The following is an 18,430-nucleotide window of genomic DNA, read 5'->3' as shown; positions in this document are numbered from 1 at the left end:
TTGGATAAATGAAAGACCAAAACCGAAGTTTGGGCTTAACATTTTGGTTCCAATTTAATCCGGAATCAATCAATTTCTACTGCACCGAACCAAACCAAACCAAACCAACCCCAACCCATCGGATTGATTGAATAGCATTTTTTTTTTTGGTAGAAGATTGATTGAAGAGCATGGGTTGGCCGTTGGTGTAGTTTTGCCTCGTGAAAGTTAGAAATTTGAATTTTGAAGTAGAACCCAATAGTGGTGCACCTCCTAAAAGGGAAAAACGTACCAATGAATCATGGCCGTTCATTTTGTGGACCCCACATTACAGTCCATAATTAGACACCATTTAAGTGTCCCACAGTGATATGGGTGGAAAAGCACTGGTTGCAGAAGTTACCTCATCTTCGTCCTCGTATTCTCTACGTCTTCTTCCATCTGTAGAGTGATCATTGGAGAATGATACGAATGTAGAGATGAAGAGGAACGAAGAGGCTTGTGGGGTTCGAGAGCTTCTCCAACCTCGCATGCCAACATAAAACTCATAAACCCTCGTAAGAAATCAACCTTCGCTTCCAAACACTGCTCTTGTCTTTGTTTTTCGTCTTTCCCTGAAGTCTTTGTCTAGGGTTTTCCAAAAATCTAGGGTTTTTAAGTCAACCATTTTCGTCTCCTTCAATGCATTCAGGTTCTTGATTTTTGTTCGTACTTGTTATTATTCGGAGCAGAGAGGAGGAGAAGAGCATACATAATGGCCAAAACTAAGCCAGCGAAGAAAGACTTAGACTCGTATACCATCAAAGGAACGAACAAGATTGTTACAGGTACGCTTTCGTAGTATTATATCTGGATGTTTTGACTGAATTCTGGGTTTGGCGGTTTTGTGAGCTTTTCGACTGGTTCTGCAGTGGGTGACTGTGTGCTGATGCGACCTTCGGACACCGACAAGCCTCCTTACGTAGCACGAATAGAAAAAATCGAAGCTGATAGTAGAAATAACGTCAAGGTTCGAGTGAGGTGGTATTACAGACCTGAGGAGTCGATTGGTGGAAGAAGACAGTTTCATGGAGCGAAGGAGTTATTTCTATCTGATCATTATGATGTGCAGAGTGCTCACACGATAGAGGGGAGATGCACCGTGCATTCGTTCAAGAACTACACCAAACTGGAGAATGTTGGTGCAGAGGATTATTTCTGTCGGTTTGAGTATAAGGCTGCCACTGGGGGGTTTACGCCTGACCGTGTTGCAGTGTGAGTTTTGAATTCTATTTCTTTAATCCTTGCAGCGGTTCTTACTGGTATATTTGGTTTTTTTTTTTTTTTTTTTAACATTGTTTAGTTTGCAGGTACTGCAAATGTGAGATGCCATATAACCCAGATGACCTTATGGTCCAGTGCGAAGGATGCAAGGACTGGTGTGTTACTTAATTCCTCCTGGCTTTTCCACCCCTCTTGGTTTTGAGTGTTAGCTGCGCAGTATATATAATACCCCTTGTTCGTTTCTGTTACTGGCTACCAACCCACGCAGCTTAGTGGGAGTCCCAAGGGGTTGAAGATATTTTGGCATGTTAAAAAATCTATTTTGACTGGAGATTCTTATGCATGGCCTAGTATTTTAAGCTGTCAATATTGCTGGGTAAATCATTTATTGGTCGATTGAGTCGCATTTTCTTTCCTTCAGTGCCCTTTCATTATTTTTTTAACTGCTGATTTTAATAATAGCTGGCATTTTCATAGCTGGTATGCAAAGTACTGGCACTTTGATAGATGGAAAAAGAAATTTTTGGCGCTTTCATAGGTGGTAAAATCAATAATGGAAGCTCATATCTTGGATAGGCAACCTATCAGGTTCCCTGGTTGATTCCTCTTGGTGTGAAGGCCATATGTTGGAGTTTTTTGGCTTGAACCCACAAAATAAGAGCTCTGAAAGGGAAGTTGCTTTTATTGTGTGAAGGTCACAAATTATGTTGCCTGGAAATGAAGTTTCTTTTATTAAAACACCATACTGGAAGATCTTATAAGAGATTACACTTGACTGAATGAAAAAAGGGATAAAAACAAAAATGCAGAACAAGTTCTTGACTTAAAAACTTCAGTGGAGAAGGGGTATTGCCAGTCCAATTTTTATATGTTGATATCTATTGAGCAGGGGCTTTGATGTTAGTTATGTACTGGATTAAGTTAATGCACCCCAAATTAGCTCTAAAGGGCTTTACACAGAAATTTATTTAATAGTTGGACCAATTAGGTGTAAATGTTTTTAATTAGATGCTGAAGAATCTACTTTTGGTAGGTTGTGGGGCCCCTATTATTTAAAAGTCATACAGAATGTTTGGGCTTTAGAAGTTCTTAATTAGTCTAGTATCAGAGTCCTTAGCAGATAAGTTACTGTAGGAACCTTAAACTTTATTTTAACAATATATTTTTTTAATATAAATATGCAGAAATCTCTGAAATTATTCTTCATGTATTCAAGTTAATTTTTTTCATGTTTGTCACTTCCCATTTCTTGAGTGCAAATGGAATGGTCTTGCTTTTGATTTGAAAATTTTACTAACTACAGCATGCCTGGCATGGATCAGCATAGTTTTGCAATTTACACTTTACTCTCCCATAAAGTGTAAACCCCAAGAGGGCAATCATTTTGGCAAGGGATCTTCGCAAAGGGAAGTGTTTGGTCCTGAATTCAACTTCTCATACCGTTGGAGCCACTCACACAAGTGTATTTAGTGCTTTTCACTGCTTTTGGTGAAACCAAGAAAGTTGACTGGTTCTCCTTCAAATTTGGTATGGCGTGGTCTATGCGGTTGGGGGTCAACATGGATCTATGGGATTATTCAACCACTTGTAGCTATAAAAAGGAAATAGATGAAGTGAGGTTATATCCAATGTGCATTTCTACATTTTCATCCAATGAAGTGCACTTTTGTTTCGATTGCCTCCTTGAAAGGTAAAACAAAAACACAGCTGGTATAAATTTTCATCTCTTCAGCTGGATGCACTTACCTGGTAAAGCTTATATGAGCAGTTCATTTTGAGCTAGTATATTTAAAGCAAGACCTTAGAATATCATTTATTTGATCCAAATATTGCTGCTTAGAAACCCAATTAACCATCTCTGTTTGTGTCAGCTGTTGAGTTCCACCTTGTTGATCAGAAGGACAATCTCTGTCAACCTGGTTGCCCACTTCAATCAAAATTAGGATAACAAGACTGAAACGAATGTTCGATACTCAATGAACATTCAGACTACTGAACTGATATAACCAAAGTGATATCTTTCATGTTAGAACTTCAAACATGGTTTCCTCATCTCCTCTGACTTTTGTATTATAGGGTTTTTCTAGTATCTCTCTGACAGGTCTCTCACTTTGTTGCTAGGCTTTTTGTTTGTGTTATTCTATTTTAAAAGTTATAGAGGCTATATTTACTGTGTTTCTGAAGTCCTTTCCACTGAAAGCCGATGTAAACTTGATTTCTGTTGGGTTTTCTAAGTTGTTCTTGCAATTGGCAAATGCTATGATCGATGAGTTTCATTCCCCATTTTTTTTGGTGCGGGTCAGGTAGTAATGGCAGTGTAAAGGTTAACTAGAGCCCCATGATAGCTGTTTCAAATGGTGTGTTCTGATATGAGTAAAGCTGGGTCTGGATCAAGTAACTGTATAAAACAATGGTGCTTCACCTGATCCCACCTAAACCTGTAGGAGTCTTAGCAAATTGTTGTTTAAACCTGTTAAGTTTCATGGATGTGTCCAAAGGCAAGACTGGCCCAATTGATCAAATATTTTTAAGTGGCTGGGCGTGCTCTCTGCTGCCTTTGCTTTGAATCTCATTCAAGGTTCACTAATGATTGATATGTAGATTTTCTATATGAGAGTCAATAGGAAATGAAAGTACACATTTTGTTTTCTGATCTTACTATACTTTTCAATTGGTTTAATAAGTAATGAGAAGGTGTTTACACAATTTAGGGCCACATAATTGCCATTTTATTCAATATTTTGGTTCAGTGTGCTCTTTTGGGTTGAGCAATTAGTGGTTCTGATTTCCCTGGTGACTGATCTTGGTTTGTTCTCCTGCCTTATCTGGGTTTTAATCTATAATTTTGGCAGTCTCAGATATGACTGGTCAAAATATTGTTTTGCTTACTTTTTATTCTTTATTTTTCTGTTTTCTTCTTAATTGAAGGTGATCTTCCTTTATGAGCGCAATCTTGTGTTCATTTGTATGTTACTTACAAATCAATTTGCATTTTGATTCTTCTTTGCTTTGAAATTTATCTGAGCAGGTTCCATCCTTCTTGTATGGGTATGACCATAGAACAGACTAAGGATTTAGAACACTTCATGTGTCCTGATTGCTCATCTGATGACGATGCCAAGAGATCCCCAAACAAGTTTCCTGTTTCACCACCTGTTGAGCCCAAGGTAAATACTCTTTTACACCCATCACATAATTGAAGAAGCTTTTATGGTACTATTAATTGTTAAGTTTGATACGACAATTACATATGTGTGCACGGTTATCAAAGCTGCAGTATGATGGACACACAAAGGTCTGAAAGAATTGAACTGTTTGTTATGCATGATTTGTTTTCGATTTTGGCATGCATATGGTAGGCTTGAGATCATGAGTTTTGTTCTGAGAGTTGCTCTTCCTAAGCATTGCAGTTATGTTTGCTGTAATCATCTTCTTGCCGTACAGTTTTTATTTGGCCATGGCTCCTATATAGTCCTTTCAGAAGTTAGTGATATTTTATTTGGTGGTTAAAGGCAGCTATATATAGAAAGGGCAAACCTGGTGCTGAAGGTTTCTGCACAATCAGGGTCCATGGGGGGCAATTTCCTGCGCAGCCTTATCCCAGCAATTTATGCTGAGAGACTTTCATGTGTCTTTGTGTGCGTTAGCTGCCTTCAACATATATATGGTAGTAGTAGGTCATCCATTTTCTACAGCAGTGCATCACTATAGTCAATGCCATAGAGTTTGTGGTGATGTTGTATGCCCCACCCCCTTTAAATCTTTATTTCTTTGCTACTGATTGATCTAGGATCCACATAGCTGACCCTGTTAAGTTGTGTCAAATGTCAATGCTGTTGATGTTGTTGTTGTTGTTGTTATGTTAGGTCATCCATCAATTGGAAGTTTCTTTGGTGGGATGAAAGTATACTAGCATGGTCAGAGAAAAATAGAAGGTTGACCTTTACTTGGTGCAGCACAGCCTTGGGATTTTGGGATTATATAATCGATTGATTAGGAAAGATGGTGAGGTAGGGTAGGATAAGCTTTTAGAAATTGAAGAGAACAGAGGAAAAATATATGACATACTGTTATTGCAATGTGAAAAGAACCCATGAATCAGTATTACTTTTGAGGAATGACAATAAGAACTAGAAAGAAGGTATTATGAAAATACAAAAGCTGCATTCACATTTGAACATTTGTGGCAGCAAACACTACTTCTAAAAGCCAAGTTCATCTCTAAATCCTGAAAAAATGGTATTCAAATGCAGCCCATCTATAGAGACTAAATTGACTCTTTAAGACTTCTAAACCAACTGAACAACACATCTTTATGACACCTATATAGGCACTTAAGAGGAAGCTGAAAATATGAATGTAATCACAGTAACTCAGAAACTTCAATGTGGATCAGTTGTCCATCAGTAATTTGTCATACCTCGTTTATATAAATGAGAACTTCAAACCCTTGGTATTGTTGGATGGGTAACCCAATAGTTTATCTCTCCAATGGCTCCAAAATGATGCAAAACGGAGAAGTTTTGACATCGTAATATTAAGCCCTACACAAAATGATGGTGTTGATCAACTTCTTATAGTGTATTGCCACCAATCATTAAAAACTAATTCCATGCTTTGTTGGGTATATCAAAAGGACCAAAACCACTTGATTGGTTAAGTGGGATGCTCATGCATTTGGTTGTGCAAATTTTGGCTAATTGGTTTGAGTCCATGCACTGTTGTCTTAGTTATTAGTGACCTTCAGACTGACATCTCGTTTAGCTCCTTCATGTGAAGCTTATCAAACTCTTGGCTACTTCTTGTAGATGAAAGTGTATCATGTGCTCCGTGACACTTCTTAGTCCTGTCATTTCTTGGATTTTGTTGTCTGTTGTTTTTATTTAATATTCTCAGTTCTTTGTTTTTTACGAATATAACATTGAGAAATCGGATTTATTGTTTATCTTTGTCCTATATTAGGAGGCATATCTTTGTTTTTTCCTGAATGATTGAGATAGATGTTGGACTCGGAAGATTATTTCAAATATTTAAAATATATATTTTGTTTTTAATTCTAGTTAAGAGAAATTGTCATCCATATGGAATTCAGTTTTATTGCTCCTTATTCCTCATTTCTGTGCTAAATATTAATATATTGAAGCCATGGGTATCCTTTGTAAAGAGTGGACAATTTTACTTGGTTCAGACAGAAACTTCTGGTTATCATTTAAGAAGCAGTTAAATAAATTTACATCAGATTACAAGCCTATCCTTCTAAGAGAAATTTGTAATTTGGAAAAATTACCATCCTAGTGAAAATTGTAGGAATTTGGCTTTAATGGTTTCCTTCCAAGAAGGTTCTATTTCATGTGGTCAAATGATGAGTGGAGTTTGATTCAGGTTTTTGACTTTTTGCATTTCAAGTGTTGGATGTCCGTGTACTGCTTCCTAATTGATTCATAGTTGTACATTTTTGTTTTTTGTGGTGTTCTGAGCTTTGGTCCTCATGGAAATGGTAGACTATTGAAATGATGAATAAATCATGGAATTTCACAGAAGATGAAATGTGATACATAACCATCAGAGATGGTGAAATGGGGGAAAAGCTTCTAAGGTTTTAAATAACTTAGTGCAGATGTTATATGTTATTACATGTTCTTAAAAAATTGGGGATTGTTCTTCATTTATTATGTTTTTCTCTCACTACATTGAAGTAATGTTTCTTTTTGCCCTTTTTAGCAACTTCCACTTGCATTTTGGTTGTTAAAGTCTTAAATATAAATGACCAAGTCATTCCTCTCAATTTTCTCTCATTGTGTACCCTATGAATGCTAGTATGCAACCTTTAGATTTCTTAAGGTGCAATAATTTCTAATTCTATCTTGCATATTCTTGTTGCATCTCAGGTGTGCTTGTTTATGTGTTGATTTTAGGTACCCCTATGTTCTGCTCCATAAGGCAGGGGTTGTCTCAAACCAATCTTGTGTAATTTTGTCCTGGCAAATATTAATCAAGAATACTTCATAGTTGATCCCAAGCTCCTTATGGGTAACTGAAGGATAAAGATAACTGTAGTACCTTGAGTTATCTCAATCTCAACTTCTTGTGCTGCTCCTAAGTTTACTAAAATCAAACTAACGTGTTCTGCTTTAGTGATATTCATAGTAAGTCCATTGATTCATAGGCATTTGTTGGAAAAAGGGTGGCGACCCATGTAGCTACTACTATTCAATCTCTTAGATACAAATTGCTTGTCCCTGGAACAGAAGGTTTTTGTTTCTGCATGTGTTTCTTTTCTTTTCATTTTTCTTTTTGGGGTTGTGTGTGTGTGTGTGTCTTGGCTTGCCTCACAACATGCCTATCAATGTACCAAACTATATGAACATGGATATACATTTACCATAAATTTCAACTGCTTGCTAAACTCAAGGCTCTTGTACAGTGAGACAGACTAGGAATGTGTTGGATTGGTGGCATCCTGTATCACTAGAGTGGGAATATGAACTTAAAATGAATAGGAATTATAAGATATTCAATAAAATTAAACATTCACAAATTTGAAAGATCTACTGGATGAGTTGGGATTTCTGGGTGTTCTGCATAAGAAATTTGTGAAATTTGGAGCTGCTGAAAAGACAGGAAGGTGGCTGGAAGAACATTGCATAGTTTTTATCACAAGTTATTTTATAGTTCATGCACTAACCAAGCAATGGTTCGTAATAAGGAAGAATGCTGGAAAAACTGACACAACTGTTGCAATGCTTGTGTGATTAACATTGTTTTTGTAATTGTTGTGATATGTAAAACTGACATCCTGTTGTCAACAAATATATACTGGTCCCTCATAAATCTGATGAGATCAGTGTGCCATAGCTGATAAGAATCATTCAATGTCATGATTATTGCTTAAGTGAGCCAGGGTGATGCAAGATTAGATATTCTGTTTTATGATTTTCCTGTTCTTTGCTCCCTCCTTATTTTTGTTGTATTATATTCTTCCTTCGTTTGCTCATGCAATGAAGATTTTATTATTACAAGCACATAAGACAGCCCTTTAGGGTGGATAAATTATTTTTGAATTGAGAAAGCAAATGATTTTCTTGCAATGCCTAGTGGGGGTTTGGAGATTTCTGCTTCAGCTTATTATTTCAATTGATTCTATAACATTATGATCAATGTTCTCACTCATAGTGAAGGTAATAACATATAACATGATTGTCTCATAGGATGATGGATAAAAAAGACATGGCTGCCAGTGCCATACTTATTCCTTTAAATATGAAAAACTGATCAAGTGAGTGAGAGTCTGAATGCTACGAGATCCATGTGCCACTGTATTAGACTTTAGAAAGGAACTGTGTGGTCATCATTTTACTTTAAAAAAAGAAAGAAATAAATAATGCTAGTGGAAAGAAGTTGGATATATTTAAACTGGATCAAGGATGAGAGATCAGATAATCCCATATACTTTTGACATCCTCGAATATGGGAAATTGAAGGAATCATATAAACCTGTCTAGAATTGCATTGGGAGGTAAGGATTCTCTAGAATTTCATATGAATGAAACCTTCCTGTCATGGGAAATCGATGTGAGCAATCCTATATATGATCAATCCAGTATGTCATACCATTCCTATTGTTCACATTGGTTGCTTATGTATACCATACTATGCTGTCTTCTTTTTTTTTCTTTCTTTCTTTTCAAACATTATGATAAGTAACAAAGAAATTGTATTGAGAAAAAAGAAGATATAGCAGCAAACCACTAATAATACAACAAGAAACAATAGTGAAGGTGAAAGCCTTATAGGAACCCACAAAGATTATTAAATAGTTGAAAGATCACCCAAATACAGTGAGTTCTCACCTTCTAGCCAAGATGACCACAATCAAGTCATCTGACCTCTGTCTCCATGAGACAGGAAGGTGTTCTTGTACTTGGGAGGGATTTTGCTTCCTAATCAATTGCATATACATTGAACACCTACCAGCAGGGAAAGCAACGATCCATTATATTTGCTGAATCTTATTTAAGTTTGTGTTGGACTCACTGTCATAACGTTGTCTTAGACATGTTGAGTCAAACTTGAAGAATATCAGCCTATCTTGAACATTGTCAAATTTTAAGATGCATCATTACCTTACCCTTATCTAATAAATCTTTACATTCTGATATCTTGAGTAGTAGTAATGAATAAACCATCATTAAATTCTGCATTATGCAACTAGTTTTGTCTTGCATGATAATCTTCGGAATTTTTCTGTGTGCTATAGTGAAAATGTTGTCTGATTCCCCCTGCCGGGGGGGGGGGGGGTAGGGCATTAAGCTACATTCACCAGGAGGTCCCGAATGAGGAAGTAGAAAAGGAAAGATGAGAAAGGTCTGAATATATTTTATGGTGTATTAAAATGTTTGTTTCTGTAGTGAATTAAGCTGCACTCACCTGGAGTTCTCAGGTCTGAATCCTGCAGGTTACCTTCCCCCCTTCCTTTACCTTTCTTCCCTTCCACTTCCCCAGAAAAAAATTAAAATAAAATTAGGAAGAAGAAGAGAAAAGATGAAGGAGATCTGAAGTACGTTTTTAGTCCAATCTTGCTCACCCAAATGCTTGAAAGATGAAAAGGGATCATTGTTTCTGAATGTAAGATAAATAATTTAGATATATCATGTGGGTTTAAATAATCTCCCTTATGATAGTGTTTTAGTGAAGACCACAAGGGTGCCTTTGTAGCTCACCTGTTTGAAAAGTGAATCCAACTGTTTTTTTTCAGATTACATGCCTGACTTGGTAGTGATTTCTTGTAGGCTGTGTTAATTTTATTTTTGTTTATTTTTTTGGTGTGGTTTAATGTTCCAGGCGGAGCCAAAGCGTCGGAAGAGATGACTGGTTGATAAGGAGAGGAGGAACCCGTAGCATGTGAGCTCTATGTTTTTTATGTCACGTGGAAGTGTACAGTGCAGAGAACGTACCATGATTGCACAAATTAGGTGTTTTGTTAATTTATGTGCTTTAACTTCATATATATGAATGTGTTTCCCCGCCTGGTGGACTTGGATAGTGGCTCTTGTATGTCATGTGTAAAAACTTTGCAAAAAATGCCAGGTTCCTGTTAAGTACCTGTTCTTTGATGAACTCATGAAAGTATGAAACTAACTGTTAGGAAAGGGTACATTTTCTTAATGATCTTCATGCATTTTTATATGTGCACCTTTAGTATAAAAAATAGCTTGCAGGTAGAAGAACAATTACAATCTTTTCAGCATTGTATATGAAAGCACTGGAATGTATATCTTGGTGCAGGGCCACTTCATGATCCACTGAAATGAGGCCTCTGCTCCAGTTAGAGTTTCAATTGTAGCTCTTCTCCTGTTACTGGAGATGTCAAGCAAGAGGATGTTCATTGGAGCTGGAGCTTCTCTCTTGTCTCTACCTTTTAAAGCCTCCAGTCACCAGAGGGAAATTGGAGTCTGAGCACTATATTTTTATGTACTAATGTCCTGTTACTGACTTCTTACCTCCATTTGTTGAATGTTCATGACTACATTTTTCAATTCAATTTAAGGGCCTTCCACACGTCGTTGTGGGTGAAGTGAGAATTAAGTTACATTGGTAGTTGAATGATCAAGGGAGATGCGGATTAACCATTTATGAAAGAAGTTAACATAACTTAATTGCATGCACTGTGTGCAAGGAAAATAGTAAGAAGGTCCATTCAACTCTCAGTTGGTGAAGATGGATACTAAATAAAAGGTCAAGAGTTTGAATTTCTTTGGCTGAGGCTTCTTCTCTAAATATAAACTGTTCAACCCTGAGGATTAATTGAGATGCACGTAAACTAATCCGGATGCCTCGGTTCTAAATGCATACATGCAGATGTTCCACCCTCCATTGTTTTTCCCTCTTTAAGTTCATTTTTCCAAAAAATATCTATTTATTATAATGCAGACGCTGTTCATTGCTACCTTATGAAACCCTTTAGTTTGCTTGATGCAAGCAATTCCATTCCATGCATGTAAGTCATGTTGTAATACTATTGCATATATAAAATATAGGATCAATTACCCAGCCATGTCAATTTATTATAACATACTGGGTGAAAGGCATCTTCTCAAAATAAAGTAAGTCTTTTATTAGTTGATTATTCCTTCTTTTTGTTTTTTTGTGTTCTTCTGAACAAGAACTGATATTTTAAGTTTCTAGCATCATTCTTCTGTTTAATTCTGTGTTTTTGAGGTTTATATTCCTCTAGGGAAGCGCATTTCATATTCAAAACCGGCACATTATACAAGTGCTTTCCCATTGGGTTCTGGGGATTTAGATTACCTACATCCAAAAGCTAGTGCTTCTTGTCCTTTCGGCCACTGGATGAAGGGCACATAGATTATTTAAATTCACACCTTCAGATTTCATGTGTATGTCTGAAATCCAATGATGTAGATTTAAATAGTCTACATGATCTTCATCCGGTGGCTGAAAAACCAGGAAATAACGACTTTAATTTTCATATGTAAACCATCAAAATCTGGGTTTTGGTCTAGAACCATGCATGATCTTCTTGTGATTTCACTCACATGCTCTCCATGCAGAAGACGGGAAGGAGATCCTTTTTTTTTAGGGCGAAAAAGATCCTTTCATTTTTGGGCAAGCGAAAAAGAATCTGCAATGCTTGCTTTTGGCACTAGCCCTTTAGAGTTTTACCACAAAAACGATGGAAACTTAAATAGCCCAAATTATAAATGTAAGCCTTGGTTATAATAGTGAAGGTTGTGTGGTTGTTTTTAAGTTATCATGGGTTTAATTCTAAAAACGATTTCTATGTGAACTTTAAATAAAACTGCATGCATTATCACCTCCCCAAAACCTGCAATGGCAGGAGTCTTGTGCATTAAATGTCATCTTTTAAGGGTTATTCCTTGTAACTGCAACTGTAGGAGAGATTCCTTAGTTCTTAATTAAGCTGATATGAACCCGCACAAAGGTGTCACAAATAATGGATCTTAATAGTATTGGAAGAATGAACAAGTCCGAGTTTTGTTCACACTGATACTGTGATTATTAATCCCAGAAATTACTGATATTCTCCAGCTTTACTCACATTGATTATGCTAGTATTTTGAATGGCTTTCTCTGATCTATAAATCTCCTGATGAGGAAAACAGAAACTAAAAGAATTCATCTATCATCTTTAGCCATGGAAGTATCAGTTTTGTCAAGGTGCAGGTTCATCATTCTTCTGTTATCTATTATTGTTTCTGTAGCCTATCCAGAGAAGCGAGCCATCTATCTGGTGTTGATGGAAGGAGACCCAATAGCATTCCATCATGTTGCAGGACTTAGTGAGGCAGACAGGCATGATCCCAACAGGTAAATAAACTACTCAGGTCTTAGCAGGATTTTATACATTTTCTTTCATGGCTACCCATTTAGTGCAAGCTCTGATGGTGGCTTTCTTGATGCTTGAATGGTATCAGTGAAGCTTACAGGTCTTATGCAAAGCATTTGGTGGATTCTCATGATCAACTTCTACAGAACACTATAGAACCAGGGAGCTACAGAAAGCTCTACAGCTTCAAACACATCATCAATGGCTTTGCCATCCACACAACTCCTGCTCAGGTAATCTCACCCACAATACTGACTTCAACCCATATTTTGTTTTATTCTTGATCAAGTGTAATACGTGAATCTCTTATTTTGTTCAGGTTAAAAAACTGGAATCGGCAGCAGGAGTAACGTTCGTAGAGGAAGATAGAGGAGCTAAGTTGCTGACTACATACACACCTCAGTTCTTAGAGTTACCATCATCAGTGTGGACTCAAGTAGGAGGAGAACGACATGCTGGTGAAGGACTTGTAATTGGATTTGTTGACACAGGAATTTATCCTTTGCACCCAAGCTTTGCTTATGATCCTTCACATCTAAACGCTTCAAGACCTCCCAGATTTTCTGGTACCTGTGAGACTGGTCCTCGGTTCCCATCATTTGCATGCAACGGTAAGATAGTCTCTGCAAGGTACTTCTCAGCAGGAGCTCAATCTGTCACTCAGTTGAACTCTTCAATCGATTTCCTCTCGCCATTTGATGCAAATGGTCATGGAAGGTGGGCCTATTGATTGAGCTCTATCTCATTTAAGGTTGGTTTTATATGAGTTTGAACCCTAATATTTTTCTCACATGAAATCAAATGCTCTTTTCAGTCATGTGGCATCAACTGCAGCAGGGAATTTTGGAGTTCCAGTGGTCGTTAATGGCTTTTCTTATGGGAATGCCAGTGGGATGGCACCAAGTGCACGGTATCATCACACATCCAATTGAATGAGCTTGTATAGTTTGATCATGAAATTTTGCTATATTTGTTTTTTTATTTTGTATTTTTGTTTGCCAGCATTGCAATGTACAAGGCAATATTCCCTAGCGCAGGGACTATGACAGATGTGGTTGCTGCAATTGATCAGGTAAGTTCTTTAATGTTTGTAATTAACAACCTAAAAGCTTTACCAAAGTAAAAAAGAAACATCAAATATCTTTTATTTTGATGCTTCATTACTTAAAGGTGCACCCTCTTCTGAATATGTGGTGGCGAGGGCGTAAAGGATAGATGATTCAGATTTGAATAACAATAGGAAAAAGAAAAAGAAAAAAAAGAAGCTTCATATATTTTACAAATGGTAGGCAATCAATTAGATTGTATGTTTTTAGTAGGGTAAGATTGGGTTTGGCTTTCCATAAATCATGATTTGAATATCCTAATCATGATCTTTAACAGTTAAACAATTCATAATTTGATAAATTAGCTCTGACCATGACAGTTAACCAATTCATAATTTGGTATTATAGTCCTATATGGACCAGACTAGGGCAAGATGGTTTGAATTCTCAATCTTGATTCAATTCTGGCTCTAATTCACGGTTCGAATATTGTGTTACTCCTTTAGGGTTGAAATTTTGAACCCAAACCTTATTTGAAGTCAAAGTGGATCAAAACAAGTTAAAACCATCAGATCAAACTTGCACCCTTAATTAGAGCTTCCACTATTCTAATTATGAAACCCTGATTTGCCAAAAAAGTACAAAAAAATGACTTCTAGGATGCTTGTATGCAAAAAGCAACTTAGAAATGGATTTGTTTCATGACGGTTAATAATGAAATGGTGGCAAAATGTTAATCAACAGGCAGTTCAAGATCAAGTGGATATCTTATCACTCTCCATTGGGCCATCATCATTTCCGCCAGAATTTCCAATGTTCTTAAATGTATTCGAGATCACCATGTTGCTTGCACAGAGAGCTGGTGTTTTCGTGGTGCAAGCCGCAGGGAATGGAGGCCCAACTCCAGCTTCTGTCATATCTATCAGTCCATGGGTGATGAGTGTTGCTGCTGGCAACACAGACAGGAGTTACACCAGTAAACTGGTTCTTGGTGATGGTCGAAGCATCAATGGTGTTGGTCTAACTGGTAATTCATTTATGCTAATCTGTAGCTTTCTTTTGTTCTGTATTCAAATTCTCAGCTGCTAATGATTTTGGCTTAATCAGGGCCATCGTATGGAAATGAGTCATTACAGTATAGGTTGGTGCAAGCGAAAGATGCAATGATGGGAACTGGAACCTTCCCCAAAACACCACAATATGTTGAAGAGTGTCAACACCCAGAAGCATTGGATCCTAAATTGGTGCTTGGCAGTATTGTCATCTGCAACTTCTCAACTGGGTTCAACGATAGAACATCCACTCTTGATGCTATCGTCGATACTGCAACTAAGTTAGGATTCATGGGTTTTGTTCTCACTGCAAATCCTCTTTATGGTGATTTTATAGTACCACCACTTTCCTATGCTGTTCCTGGTATTATGATCCAAGAAGTAGATGAAGCGCAGGTATGTATCTTATTACACTTCACATCTGCTAGTGATTTTAACCCTCATATATAGTGCTTATTACATTGAAAAGGCAGTTTGAAACTCAATGTTGATAGCTAGCTTTTCAAAGGATCAATAGAACATTGATCATAATTGCAACCCTAACTCAATGTATGTCATGTATATATAATGGAGATTAGGATTGCAAACTAGGTCAAGTTGGGTTCTGGCCTTCAGGGCCAAACTTGCACCAAATGTAGAAATTATTTCCAATTGAACTTCATCCCATCATCATTGCATATGAACCCATACGTTATAATGACTTATTTCATTTGCTTGGTTGTTTTAGAATCTATTGCAGTACTACGAGCAGTGGACGAGCAGAGATTTGAGTGGAGGCGCCACTGAATTTAATGGAAGAGCAGCAATTGGAGAGGGAAGAGTTGCTTCTTTCCAAGGAAGAGCACCTACTGTTAGCAGATTCTCTTCAAGAGGACCAGATTTCATCGACAACACTCAAGAAACCCTAGCAGATGTACTCAAGCCTAATATTCTAGCTCCAGGCAATCTTGTATGGGCAGCTTGGAGCCCTATGAGCGTCAACAATCCCCTTCTAAGTGGTAATCTACCAATGCTTTAAGGTTTCTAATCATTCAAGTTAGGAAATAACTAATTAACTTGGTTTGTTTGGCAAACGTAGGGAATGATTTTGCGATGATATCTGGAACTAGCATGGCAACACCTCATGTATCTGGAGTTGCAACACTTATTAAACAACAAAATCCTTCATGGACTCCTTCCATGATAGCTTCTGCAATCTCCACCACTGCATCTCGATATGATAACTATGGACAAACTATCATGGCGGAAGGAGTTAATCTCACTGGCTTATCTCCTTCCACCCCTTTTGATTCTGGGGCTGGCCTGATAAACCCAAAGCGTGCTGTTGATCCTGGCTTAGTTTTCCCATTAGGTACTGAATTTACTTTGCAGCCACATAAATCTGTTTTAGTAGATTGGTTTCTATCCAAGAATGAAGTTATCTAATCATAAATTTTGTCTCTGAATGGGTAAGCAGGATTTGAAGACAATGTGGAGTTTTTGTGCTCATTACCCAATTCAAACCCATCAACCATTAAAGCTATAACTGGGAGAGCTTGCAGTTTCTCTCTTACCCATCCATCTGATCTTAATCTCCCTTCAATAACAATTTCAAGGCTGAACACATCTCAAGTAGTGCGACGAACGGTGAAGAATGTAGCCAGTAAACCAGAGACATATTCATATGCTGTTCTCCAACCAAGTGGGGTTGAAGTTAGTCTGTTTCCACCTCAGTTTACAGTATATCCACAAGGAACACAAGACTTGGCTGTTATACTCAATGTGACACAAGTGATGAACTCCTTTAGCTTTGGTGAGATTGTTTTAGTTGGAAATTTGAATCACATTGTAAGGGTTCCATTATCTGTTTTTACTGTTCAAATGTAGTAGACAGAAAATATTTGTAAGCCAATAAAACTAAACCAAGCTTTTTTTGGGTTTTAATTTCTAGATTTTATATCTCGAATTAAACTGAAATTGGACCATAAAATAGAAACAAGCTATTGGTGGGGTTTTAGATCCTCTCCTTGGAGGGCTGTGTCAATGCATTAATAGACTTCAACCATATGTAATAAATTTTAATCCAAGGGCAAACCTTTGGTTAAGAATATTATAACATTTAGATTATAATTATATATTACATGTGATTGAATCCTAAGGACACTCATTAGAAGATTTCTTTCGAGTCCAGATCCTTTCCACCAAACTTTTCCTCTCATAGTTCACATGACACAGCTGAGCCCGGGTTGGGCTGTGACTGTGAGAGGGGAAAGTTAATGAGTGTATCATGCATCAGGGTGGAGGAAATTCAAAACCATTTCTTCCAAGGAGAGGAGCCAAGTATGATGGCATTGGTTGGAATCATAAATATCAAATGAGTTTGCTTTTATTTCTCTTTAAAGGTGGATTTTTTCTTTTTTAACATTTTAACCTGACTTTTTTTTTGGTTGGGGGACTAACTATCGATAAAATGTAAAACATATCATATGTGTCACCTAATACAGCTGACCTAACAACAATAATTACAACCATGGTGATAGAAGCCTTCACAGGGATTCAAATCCATGAAAAAGTTACTAGAGATTCCTTAATTCATAAGTGATCATTTTTTATGGAATTGTTTATGAAGATTGAATCATATCATTAAATTATTCATTTCATAAATGAAAAGAAAATTACTTTCCTATTTTAAGATATTGTCTTTCTTACTATTATTATTAATTTGTGATTATAGCAATATTATCTTTCCTAAAATTATTCTATCAATTTGTGATTACAACAAAGATAGAAAACAAAATATAAAAGTTTGAAAGATTTAATTCATAACCTTTTGTTTGATGGAATGAAATGGGATGAACAAAGGGGGAAGGGGAAAGTGTACTCTTTTTTTTTTCAGATGAAGAGAAAAATGTACTATTTCTAATGAAATTTTAAAAGTTAATTCTAATTTTTTTTTTTTTTTTGATGAAATGCAGCGAATTTTATTCAATTGCAACTCTGGAGAAAAGCCTCAACCTAAGAGTTTACAATGAATTAGGGCCACCCCCACCAAACTTTGGCAAGATTGGTGGAAGAATGAATGTGAAACCCATATTTCCCCACTCCTAAATTAAAAAGTCCCAAAATAGTGGGACTTTATATAGAAACTATAAGGTAATTATTCTAATTTTTCCTCATTTTTCTCTTTTTCTTTACTATCTATCCCCTCACCCTACTTTCATCAATTGCCCACTTAACAATCCAAACCCTTTTTCCAGTTTCTAAGGGCCTGTTTGGTTACATGAATCCAGAGATTTGAAATCTCTGGATTCATGAATCTGAGAATTATATCCGTTTGGTTGTAAAAATCTCTAGATTCATGAAATCTAGAGATTCACCTTTTTACACTAAAAACGTGAATCTGTAGATTTATGGGTAAGGGGTGAAATCCAGGGATTTCAAAAAAGTTATACATTTGCACATTTACAAAAATCACGTCGATCAAATAGATTTTTAAGATGAATCCACAAATTTCATTCCATAACAAAACATTTAATTTTATAAATTATGACTCCATAGATTTGAATTCTATAGATTCGAAATCTCTAGATATTTAAAATTTCCAGACTCTCATGTAACCAAACAAGCCCTAAGAAAAGCTTATGAGTAGCTAGTGAGCTTCTCTTCTGCTTTTTTGGTTTCGACCTACCTGTTGGCTCATGGTTTTGCTTTTGGTTTTGGTTTTATACAAGCCATTATTCTTC

The 18,430-nt window shown here is 36.7% G+C and overlaps 2 protein-coding genes across 2 annotated transcripts; both read left to right on the top strand.

The window, feature by feature from the left end:
• Positions 1 to 366: 366 nt before the first annotated feature.
• On the top strand, positions 367 to 11,067 carry LOC149002794 (chromatin remodeling protein EBS-like). Its single transcript, XM_089136985.1, has 6 exons — positions 367 to 536; positions 671 to 806; positions 891 to 1,233; positions 1,329 to 1,397; positions 4,271 to 4,409; positions 10,084 to 11,067. Exons 2-6 carry the CDS (start codon positions 734 to 736, stop codon positions 10,108 to 10,110), a joined length of 651 nt encoding a protein of 216 aa, XP_088993111.1. The 5' UTR covers positions 367 to 536; positions 671 to 733; the 3' UTR covers positions 10,111 to 11,067.
• A 1,348-nt stretch (positions 11,068 to 12,415) lies between these two features.
• On the top strand, positions 12,416 to 16,574 carry ALE1 (PA-domain containing subtilase family protein). The gene is made up of 10 exons (XM_089138963.1): positions 12,416 to 12,591; positions 12,699 to 12,843; positions 12,930 to 13,327; positions 13,425 to 13,520; positions 13,613 to 13,682; positions 14,401 to 14,683; positions 14,764 to 15,104; positions 15,436 to 15,706; positions 15,787 to 16,059; positions 16,162 to 16,574. Exons 1-10 carry the CDS (start codon positions 12,419 to 12,421, stop codon positions 16,572 to 16,574), a joined length of 2,463 nt encoding a protein of 820 aa, XP_088995089.1. The 5' UTR covers positions 12,416 to 12,418.
• Positions 16,575 to 18,430: the final 1,856 nt, after the last annotated feature.

Source organism: Hakea prostrata, chromosome 10 (genome assembly GCF_041222555.1).
Source record: "Hakea prostrata isolate BN-2017 chromosome 10, UWA_Hpros_2, whole genome shotgun sequence".
NCBI lineage: Eukaryota > Viridiplantae > Streptophyta > Magnoliopsida > Proteales > Proteaceae > Hakea > Hakea prostrata.
The sequence above is the reverse complement of the archived record's forward strand: the minus strand, read 5'-3'. Positions and strand labels throughout refer to the sequence as shown.

Excerpts from the sequence above, each read along its gene's own strand:
- LOC149002794 (XM_089136985.1), top strand. The coding sequence starts at position 734 with ATGGCCAAAACTAAGCCAGCGAAGAAAGACTTAGACTCGTATACCATC. Across the intron at positions 1,398-4,270 it reads TGCGAAGGATGCAAGGACTG|GTTCCATCCTTCTTGTATGG; the intron begins GTGTGTTACTTA and ends TTATCTGAGCAG. Across the intron at positions 4,410-10,083 it reads CACCACCTGTTGAGCCCAAG|GCGGAGCCAAAGCGTCGGAA; the intron begins GTAAATACTCTT and ends TTAATGTTCCAG.
- ALE1 (XM_089138963.1), top strand. The coding sequence starts at position 12,419 with ATGGAAGTATCAGTTTTGTCAAGGTGCAGGTTCATCATTCTTCTGTTA. Across the intron at positions 12,592-12,698 it reads GACAGGCATGATCCCAACAG|TGAAGCTTACAGGTCTTATG; the intron begins GTAAATAAACTA and ends GAATGGTATCAG. Across the intron at positions 15,707-15,786 it reads CAACAATCCCCTTCTAAGTG|GGAATGATTTTGCGATGATA; the intron begins GTAATCTACCAA and ends TGGCAAACGTAG.